This window comes from Lepeophtheirus salmonis, chromosome 8 (assembly GCF_016086655.4).
Source record: "Lepeophtheirus salmonis chromosome 8, UVic_Lsal_1.4, whole genome shotgun sequence".
Taxonomy (NCBI): Eukaryota; Metazoa; Arthropoda; class Copepoda; order Siphonostomatoida; family Caligidae; genus Lepeophtheirus; species Lepeophtheirus salmonis.
The window spans coordinates 12,925,025-12,936,447 of record NC_052138.2 but is presented as its reverse complement, the minus strand read 5'-3'; the positions used below and the strand labels follow the sequence as shown (position 1 = coordinate 12,936,447).

The 11,423-nt window shown below is 31.3% G+C and overlaps 1 protein-coding gene across 1 annotated transcript; it reads right to left on the bottom strand.

Moving 5' to 3' along the window:
* Positions 1–1,504: 1,504 nt before the first annotated feature.
* LOC121122964 (zinc finger BED domain-containing protein 4-like) lies at positions 1,505–2,999 on the bottom strand. Its single transcript, XM_040718045.1, has 3 exons — positions 2,442–2,999; positions 2,042–2,399; positions 1,505–1,656 (listed from the first exon to the last, which is right to left on the bottom strand). The coding sequence occupies exons 1-3, from the start codon at positions 2,997–2,999 to the stop codon at positions 1,505–1,507; spliced, it is 1,068 nt and encodes a 355-aa protein (XP_040573979.1).
* Between the last annotated feature and the right edge of the window lie 8,424 nt (positions 3,000–11,423).

Below are 11,423 nucleotides of genomic sequence, written 5' to 3'. Positions count from 1 at the left end.
GTGGCCTTGAGGGCCTCAGTGTTTGGATGAAGAACACTGCAACCCCAACCCCCTCAACTGTACTGACTTTTGGGTGTATGTCCAGGAAATTGGCATCAGAGCTGTAGGGGACAAAAGAGTTCAAAAGAGTCTTACAACGAAAAGAAATCGCGAGATTTACTGCGTAGGACCTGATGGATTTGAGGGGATTGGGTAGTTTTCTTTAACTCCTCTGGATCTGGTTTGGCCTTTTTGACATACCCCTTCTTCCTCTCCAACGTTTCGGACTTGCTGACGGCGTATACAATTGTCCTGACAACTCCGAACTGCTTGGAGTGCGCGAATAGAAATTTGTTGATCACGTTCAAGTGTAAATTTCTCGACTTGTGCATAAGCAAGAGAGATCAAATTTATTTTTGTTTGTAACTAATTGTTATGCTTTCATATATCGAAATATGAGATAATTTCAATCACTCAACCTGCAATAGTTATTGAATTAGCAAGTGTTCAGAATTCAATGGACCACCAGGTATAATAATTAAAATAGTATAACATTATCAAAAGATAAATCCAAGACCTCTTCATGCACCTGTAATCACCGACTGGGCAGAGACAGCTTCTAGGATATCCGTTGAATTGAGTAAATCCTCTTGCAGCCTTGGTGGAACTGAGACGAGTTTATTTTTAACATCATAAACATCATTTAGCATCTCTTGGAATTTTGAAATAATATAAACGTTGCTAGTAGATATTCCATAATGATAAGTTCCTGGTCGTACTTTTCACGAATGATACAATCCACCATTTTAACAACACAAGCAAAAGTAAAACAAATGGAAGAGATCTCGATATTTGCTTTACAAAAGGAGAACAGTCTAGATTAAACATTTGGTTTAAACTTATTATAAAAAAAGAAGAGGTGGCCAATCTGTATCACAACCATTTTTGATTATAATCTATTATTTTGTTTATAAATATTGTTTTAGGATCTAATACCTAATTCCAATGCGATTCTAGTAAAAATTACTGATACCGATTCTGATTATTTAATATTTAAAATAATAGTTAAAAAATACCATTTTGCTGTAAATTTCTAAGAATCACAATTAATAAAATAAATGTATTCATTCATAATCAACATGATTAACAATTCAGTATTGATTGTGATAAATTAAACTAATGTATATTTCCTTTTTGTCCAATTTTAATGGGAAATAAAAATATATAAATGAACTAAATTTAACTCGCTACTATCTCTAATAAAACTATAATTAAAAATTAATATATTTTATTTATATTTAGCTAACTGAAACTAAAATAACAACAACTTATAAATTATACTTCAAGCCTAATAACCTCAAACTATAATGTAGGAATATTAGCATCTCTCCAGTAACAGGAGTCAGTCTATTTCTTTTGGGTGAATAGATGGAACTACCAACTCACTGAAGAAGATGGTGCACAAAGAAATTTTTTTGCTAGGAAGGTCATGCGTGGGATCTTGATTGATTAATTTTCCCCCACTCTAGACGATTATTTTCATTTTGATCAATCTTGATGCCTTGTATAGGTCCATCTCAACCTTTATTTCTGCATTGATTTCCTCCAACTCTTTTTTCATTTGATTGGAAGTTTGATTATCTTTTTCATCTTTTTGAGAATACTTTTCTTTAATTTCTGCAAAGCATGAAGAGAAGGTAATATTTAAATTTCCCTCTTTATTGCTGTCATCATCTGTAGAGTGATTTGAAGTTATTGAGCTTGCAGAAATATCCATTGGTCGAGTATCAAGATCTTTATTCGTGGACTATAGAACATTTTTGAGCATCCCTTGCCAAATAATGTCGTCACAATGATAGTGATTGAAATGAACATTTATATCGTAGATCCAGATAAGTAGCAATAATTAATTTTTTATCATTGGAATCGTAATAAAATCTTCTTTTAATTGAGGCTTTTCATTCAAATAATTTAGATTCAAGCCCAGCAAAAATACCATTTTATGCACCTTTTTCAAAGAAATGACAAATTGATTTAATATTTGGAAGGATAATTGAAGCACTTGCATTGGGATCACTCAGAATATTTGTACAGTCTATGAAAGGCTTCAACGCAACAATCACTTTTTCAAGTATTTTCCATTCGTTGTTTTCTAAACAAGGTGACTTAACATTGTCACTGCAATCATCCATGACTGCAGTTTTCTGTTTTTGAATCCTCTCGAGAAGATAATGATGGTTATTCCACTGAGTAAATACATCTTGAATGAACTTGTGAAGTGGCAAGTTGAACTTTTTTTGATATTCTATATATTTTACGAAATCAGATGGTGAATGGTTAAAGTAACCAACAATTTGTTTACATGTTGATAGTAAGTCTTTTACACATCTTTGATCAGAAATAGCATCACTAATAACTAACTGTAATGTATTGATAAAACAAGGCAAAGAACTCAAACCTACTTGAGCAACCCCTGCTACCATATGAACAGCATTGTCTCTTACTAGAAGATGTATTTTCTCAAAAGAAATCTTAAATTCGGTCATCGTATCTTCTAAGCATTTACTTATGTTAGCTGCTGTATGCGCTGATGGAAATGAAACAACTCGAAGTACAAAAGTGTTTTGGTCAAAGTTGTCATCAATCCAATGTCCTGTTAAACTTAAAAATGAGGTATTTGTAGTAGTGGCAGTCCAACCATCACTAGTGAATGATATGAATTTTGTGCTATTGATCTCTTGTTGTAATATATTATTTACTTTCTGATGAATATCCGTTACGATGTTGTCTCTAATATATTTGTTTGAAGGCACTCTATAATTAGAACAAACATTGTTTAAAAGCCCATTGAATCCTAGGTCTTCAACAAGTGAAAACTGTTCTAAATCAACTGAAATCATTTCACCAATTGGATAATGATATTTTTTAGCCCTTGAGTTATTAATGTCCCATATTTTGCACTTCTCTTGAATGGCATCTAACGTTAACTGCTTGTCTTTTGAAACATTCAAACTTTTCATTTTTTTGTTGATTGAACATTTAATAGAAAAAGCAATAAACTTTTCTTCTTTGCTTGCTCCTGTTCAATCTTATCCCTTTCTTCCTCTTCTTTTAATTTTTTTACATGCTGTGTTGACAAATGCTTTAACATATTAGATGTGGTATAATTTGATTTTCCAGAATTTGAACCTCTAGATATGCGAGCGTCATATAGTATGCAGATTGATTCTGCATTGTTATCAGAATCAATCGCAAATAACTTTCATACAATACTCTTACTGCCATCTTTTGCTTAGTTTGCCATTCTTGTGATGTGTTTGCAATAATATAAATAAAATAAAGTTGGTAAGTGCATTTGTATATATTACAGTCGATGGGTGATGTTACAACACTACTAGCGAGTATAACTGATATAGTATAATATTCATACACGTTTAAAATCGATTGGTACTGCTCAGATATGACCGTGTCAGGAAAGCTCGTCATTGAAAAAATTGCCTTGGGAAGTTTTTCGCTTCCTTTTTTTTTAGAGTAGAATAGTTATGAATTAAAAGTACTCCATGTATATTTGTTTTTTGCTAGGCGTGGGACCATCATTTTTTTACAAACCCCACAAAAATTTGATACATTTAATTTTCTTATTTCTTCTTTTATATTCAATCCTAGAAATGTTTCATAAAAAAATTAAGAAGCTAAAGACAACCTCATACAAGCAAAGGTTTAGAACAGAGAGGGTTAGTGAGGATGTATCCAAAGACAAGATTGTTCAATTTCCTACTGATAAAAAAAATGTCTATTGTAAATATTGTAAAACAACCATTAGAGCTAAACTCTTTTATATAAAGGTCATGCAAAAAGTAAGAAGTATTCAAACTTGTATATTGAAGAGAAGATTCATTATCCAGTAATATAATGAATCTTCTATTGATTTTCGATTTTCTGTTGCATTTGAGTACGATAATCTTTCAGAGAGAACCGGGTTGGATTTTTGGTATAATCCTGAAATCAAAAATTTCAAGTAGAACTTTTCTCCCGTTGATTTTACTTCATGAGAGTATGAATTAAACTTGCCATCAACTCTCTACTTTTTAAATAAAGATTCGAACAAAGTTTTTGGGTATTTTATGATGTCGACTTATTTATTTGCAAGTAAGTCCGAATTTGAAGCAATTTGAGCAGTGTTCCTTTATTTCGTCAAATTCATATTTTATTATTTTTCCATGGATAGGTAGAAGAGATGGAAGATTTGCTGACTCCCCCACGTGATCGAAGGCAACTGAGACAAACCTAGAATTATACTACCAGATTTAAGTACAGAATGTTTTTCAAGGCTTCTTAAATTTATATCTCAAAATCCCAATCTCCTTCACTTCCTTGGTGAACATACCTAGCGTAACTTCGGTGTTTTGAAGGCTTTCACTCAGAAACATTTCGTTAAATGTAACTTAATTGATCTTTTTAAACCTCTTATGTCGATTTTAAAATCATTTCGTATCCAATTTACTCTCATAATGAGACGGGAAAGTAAGATTTCATAATTTCGTTTCTCCTTTACTAATTAAAAGTTGATTTCTGAATTTTAACTTAAAACTATCATTAAAATACTCAACTTAATAATTAACATTTATAGTGAAGAAAATAATTCAATGATCGCATGCATATTTTAAGTTTGTCTACTGCTTGCCATACATACATAGAATAAAATTGTACAGATAAAAAGTAACGCACACAACAACACAATGGGGTATTTGTTCAACAATATTTTATATTTTTTTACATTCCATAAATTTTAAAATTCAATAGCCTTCGTTTTCCTCATTCATTACTTGATGTTTCTTGTAAGATAAGGAGAATGCATCTACTGATGAGATGGTCTTCACTTTGCAATTCTTCCATATAGATATTACACGTTGAGCTTATGTCTTTTCACTTGCTTAGGTGGGCAAGAAAAGGGTCATGTCCAGTGTAGGCTTGTACTATGAGTCTCAATTTTTCTCTTCCGAGCTTGATACACTTCAACTTCGGCTTATTAAGCATAATATATGTATATTTCATACTTTGATCTTTTTTATGTTGTTCACACTTATATTGATAGAAGAAGTCATTAATGATCTTCTTTATGTAGCTCAGAGACATCCTAATCTGGAATACCTTTACGTGACCCATTTTATATTCCTACTCTGAAGGAACAATGTTGACGGACAAGATTTCCCGGTAAATTGTCCCATGCTTAACGGTGGGAATAGTGTTCTTGGGATTATACTCCGTATTTTTTTTCTTTCATGCACTTCTTTGTTTGGTCATATATGTACTGTTTCTCACGATTAAACTTTTTGTCAGTGAGCAAACTAACAAAATGGGCAGGAGATCAAAAAAAATTCCTCCACTTAATATTACTAATTAATATTATACGTAACTTCAAAAGTTCTTTTATTAATTACAATGTATTAGTGATTGACTGACTGTAATATATATATCAATTAAATCATCCGATGGTTATTTATCAAAAGACTCCTTCAGCGATAGAATACGAAGTTTGGATTTGACTATATTAACCGTTAGCTATTTTTAAATCTATAAGCTAAATGGCAAAAGAAAGACCACGTGATCAATACTTGACCAAAACAGTTTGGAGCGGGAATAATTTTTTGTCCACCAGGATCGTTGAGCATTAACTAAGCATCCCGGATTTTTTAATAAAAACAAATAAATCTGTTAACATGTGCATTTGATCACTTGGTATGTAGCTTTAGTAATTGGTAACATAAAAAAAAATAATAACTAATTATAGGATGGGGTCAAATGATTGGATCTTAATTTTCAGCTTATAGCTTCAAAGTTTCAAATATTATTTTGAAAAAATTAACATTTTAAAATTCTCAATACTATGGACTATCAAACTGTGTAAGTTAAGTCTAATTTGTATAAGTGATTGTGTATTTTTGGGGCAATATATAATTTTAAAAGTATCAACGAAAAAATAACCCAAATTAAAGTTCCAGAACCTAAAAATACATAAATTGGGTAGACCTTTCGTAAAGCCTCATTCAATACATTAAAGCAACAAGGTGTAGGAGCTATAAGGATGGTTTTCTTTTAGTAGACTGCAATTTTTCTAACATATGTATGGTTAATGTAATGTATATGAGTAAAATTAAATTTTTATATGGCTATTTCAACAAAATATGTAGCGTGCATTATAAATTGTTCCTACTAGGCTTTCACTCTAATACTCATAAGATTACTTTTTTTGTGTGTTTTTTTTCAATGTAAATAGAAATTTGTTCTATAATAAAACTGACCATAATTTTTTTTTTTTTAAATGAACATTTAAACAGAGTTCTCTTTGACGGCCCTAGTGTTCCTCGACATTCAAATAGGATCAAAAATCTTTAATTTACCAAACTTACCACCACGTTATCCTTTAATGCCTGCTCCAATGTTGTGAGAAAATGCCTGGGAAGAAGATAAAATATCCGAGAAGTGGGCTAAATCCGGAAAGTGCAAGTTCATGGAAAATCATGTTAAGCCCGCTAACTTTAACAATTTTTATTGTTTGAAATTGGCAAACGCAAGGCACGTGAAGAAAAAGATTGTTGTTTGTGCCTTCGATATTAAGAATAAGACGTTGAACAAAACTGTAAAGTTATAAATCAATATCTTGCATTTCTTAATAATAACAAAAAAATATTTTAAACAAAAAAAAATCAATTTAATAACTTTTTAAACTTTTTATCTTTCCTCGAATTATTTGGGATGATTTTTCACTTACAAATTAATGTTGTTTATTTGAAATGGATAGCTAAGATGTGTAATGTGAACATGGAAACATTCAAGATTTTAAATGTTATCGAAACGCAAAAATTCACCCTTTATACCCCACCCTATCCTATATTTTTTTTTTTTACAAAAATCAACGTTTGTACTAATAAATAAATAATACAAAGGATTTAGCATTTTATAGGTGTCATCTATTCAAACTTGGAGTCTGATCAATATACACAAAATGTGTATTTTTATTTTTTCAATGGAATGTAATCAAATAAAAATATTATATGACTTTTGATTGGAGTGGGAAGAAGAAAAATAAGGATGAAAACGCAAGCAATGCATATAAAAAGAAAGGAATGATAAAAAAAGATAATGATCCCAGAATGAAGCAACCACTTTATTTACAACACCGAGATAAATGATGGTTAAAGCATTTATCCCAAAAACAACTATCTTCATTCGTTGCCATAAATATACAGATGTATTGTACTTCTAATGGTACTAGCACATATATTAAACTGCCCCGTTTTTCGATTATTATTTTCTTCCATTACACAACCCCTTAAATCCTGGAGAAAATGAAAAATTCGCTTTGGCAATGTTTAAGACATCTTAGACAATTTTAATTTTCTCACATATTATTATTCAAAAGAAAGTGCATCTTGTTTGTGATAACTCAAAGGGTATATGATGATCTCAATTATTTGCAATCTCCCTATTTTATCAAAGATAGAGTTCCATCTTTTTCTTTTTGCAACTATCACTTCGACTAAGGTAAGATTTTGCAAAATTATTCAAATCATTGAACACATTTTATATATTTTAAATTAGTAAGACTATGGTGGATAATATTTATCTCTCAACGCATAAATATTAAAAAAGTAAAACCCATAGCTGGAATTGTAAAAAAAAATATACGAAACCGAAAATCAACGTGGAAATTCTGGGGGTTTGAAGAATACTTGGGAGGACCATTATAGCCGTGAGAGAAGAGGAAAAAAACACATTCCGCTCCTTATATAGCTAGGACATATGACAGAAATTACTACAATGTCGTTCTTCTATTCTACTGTGAGTCCAACATGGACGTACATTTATAACTCCCAAGCACCTAATCATTAGCGTTACTTTAAACACTTTATGAGCACACGCACTAGTTATTACTTAATACTTATATGGTCCCTTCTGAAAATTTAATAATAATGATAACAGCATTAGAAAATAAAAGATAGTGCTTCGGTTGCAACCACAAAAATATATTTTATACAAATCTACTCATAAATTATATTTGGAATGACAGAAAAGGCGCCTAAAATGTCCAGTTTTGACTATTTAATATGACTTGTACCACGCCAAATTTTTTTGAGAGATTTGCAACTTTCCCAATGTCAGTTTTTTGTTGTCCCCCAACTAAAACGTTTTTTGTGGAGAGGGGAAAAATTTATACTCTAAAACGGAACATTCTAACATATATTGTTTCCATCTTCAGTCCCAAAATTCCATTAATAGAGTAATGTAGTACATATTAATTTACAATTACTTTGTATGTATGTACTGAACGTCTTGTCAACATTTACACATTCATTCTTGTTTTTTTCAAGACTTTACCTATTTATTCTTTTTGTACAGAAGCAACAACAACAACAAATCCTTTTGTGGGAATTGAAGTCTGTTCATACATCAACACACACATTATATTATATATAAGAAATTCAATTTAAATTTTTATGGATTTGAAGAGGGGAATGAAAAAAAGGGGGCAAAAGGAATTCATTCTCATGTTGTATGTATCTGTCTACGCACACATATGTTCAATGTATAAACCTTCAAGATAATTGAAAAGCAATAAAATGAATCATGAAAGAAATAGCTCTTTAACCATTGAATGGATTTAATGGATGAGTACAAGATGACGAGTATATCATACGTAGATTGTAACTTGTGCAATTATTAAAGTTAGATTCATTCACCTCTTTGTATCACAGAATTGTAGCTGAATAGAAATCCATTAACGCCATGTTTTTTTTTTTCATTTTTCCCGCTTAAGTCATAGGTATTTCTTATTCTATTTATAAGGTTGGGCACAAAATGGGGACTATTGAATTATCTTAATTTTCTCATTAATTTATGAAGGTTTAGTGATTATTTCTTTACATTCTGCTTCTGCCATTTTTTTGCATACAGAAACTATAATATCATTTCGTAATCTCGTCATCAAGAGTGAGCAAAAAACCAAAGCCAGCGCATCTCAGATCCCATAAGTGCTGCAGTTAATGAAGCGAGGATAGTTGACATTGTGAAGTGCTCCATTAGTCTGTTTTTCAAAGTGGCCAAGATGAAGAATTATGACGAAGACCTCTTTAAGAAAGCAGGAAGTGGAGTGAGCAATTTAAATAGGAATCCGGAGTTCCTATCCACCTTGGAGAAGAAGATCAAGAAGGACTCCGCCAAATTTATGAATCTTATTTCAACGACTTCACCGTAGCTACTAGGAGCATCAGGAGCGCTGTTAAGGGCCACTTGGTATTGCCCTCATGTACAAGGAACCCATGCTACCTTCTGACTGAGGTCGTGAAGAAAAGAAGGTTCGAGACCTAAAGAGGCAAAAAGATGTGGTCCTTTCTGAATTTTGCTGCGTGGAGCACTTTAAAGATGGAAACCAAGAAAACTCCACACTCAAATGTGGACTTACTGAAGGCCGTCATAGTGGCTGTTTGGGAGAATTTGTTTGAGGTGTTTGTCATCAACTTCAACAAGGACTTCTGGCGAATTGTAAAGGCTCTGATTGATGCTGAAAGTAGCCATATTGAGTGCCCAATTTCCAAAGTCCTTGTTTACAAGTTTTGTAAATATTTTTTTTTGTAATTTTTGAAAATAAAATTATTATTTCGAACACAACCTCTCGAGTTCACGTTTTGCTGACCAACACTGTACATTATACACTTACATTTCTTCGTATATTTTTGTATTTAGATACACTTTTTGTTGGTAGTTCTTTAGAGAGAAACATATTGAACAAACGGACACATTACCGAAAGGCACTTTGCCGAATGATATTTGTCAAGCGGACATTTTTTCAGGGAAAAAGGAATATTTGATGATGATTCATGCTACAATAGAACATGATTGTCATTATTTTTGTAACAACAGTTGCAATAATGGTTCAAGTGAACTGTTAAAACATCCTCAACAGCTGAATTTGAATTGCAGACATCACTCTTGCTAGCTTGCAGGGACTATTTAGTTGAAGCGAAATCAACTTTTCTGAATATCATTTCGCTTATAGAAGGCAAAATAAGAAGCTATTTATTTTTTTAAACTATTTTATAGCCATAATATCAATTCTAATTTTTTACACCCCATTGCTAACATAGATGGTCTAATTGAGACATCTCTAGAACACATTTACTGATTTGAAATAATTGTATTGATCTATAAAATTGAAATTGAACTTATTTGACAAAAAATATAAATTATTTGATTTGTGATTCTGTTATAGTTACCAATCATAACAGCATTTCAGGTTGAGGTTATGTTCTCTAGTTTCAACAAGTTAGAAAAGGAAAATATTATACTTTATTGTTCGCTTCGACCAATTTTTTTCCAGATCAACTGGCATTCATTTTTTTCAAACACAATAAGTTCTAGAAAAAATACTGTATAAATATAAGAAGCGGCGGGATCAAAATCAATCCGAACTATCTCTGTTTAAACTTCGTATCACGACATTGTACTTGAAAAAACATATGACGTATTTTATGTGTAAAATAAGTGTAAACCGATTTTTTTGGGACCAAACTAGACCAAATTTTTCCTTTGGACGCATTTAGACCGAACTTTTCCTTTGAGCCAATCTAGATCGAATTTTTATATCGAAACGGTCCAGATCGAGCTTTTTTGTTGGACCGAACGTATTCGGTCCAACAAAAAATATAACGGTCTCAGATCTGTCTAGGATTTTCAGACCGAAACTCAACAATAGGTGGGGGGGGAAATATTTTTTTCCTAGAGTGCTTAAAGATGTTTTTACATCGGAAAAGTTGGGCTAAAATTTTATTTTCTTATTTTCAAAAATTAGCACCTGCCCCTCCTATTTATATTAGAGTTGTGCACGACCAGCTTTTTATCAACTCTCAACTTCAACTGTCAAAGGGAAAGAAAATTTTGAAGCAAAAAAAACATATGGTACCTAGCCTTCTGTATTTTTTTTTTAGTGTCACCTGTTAATTATTGTTGAGGTAATAGTTATTAATTATTATATACATTGAATTGATAAATAAAATCAAAATAAGTATTAATGGCAGAGTATGAAATGACATAATTTCTAAAATAAGGACCTTGATTGATGTAAATTAATATACAAATCCCGATTCTATATAATACCTTTTTTAAGTTTATAATGCGTAGAGTCAGCTGATTTAACTCATACAAGAGTTAACTGATAAAAACGACTGAAAAAAAAGGTACTCTGCAATCTTTTTCATTTCAAATAGCTATTTGTAATGTTTATATCTGAACAAGAAATAATTTGAATTAAACAAATCAATGTTTGGTACATTAATATAAAGCAAAAGTAGAGTTTAACAGCTAGTAAAGAATAAAAATTTCCTAATCCCTCATATTCTAATATGTACCAATAATTATAACTAATTATAATGCACTTTTAACCTATA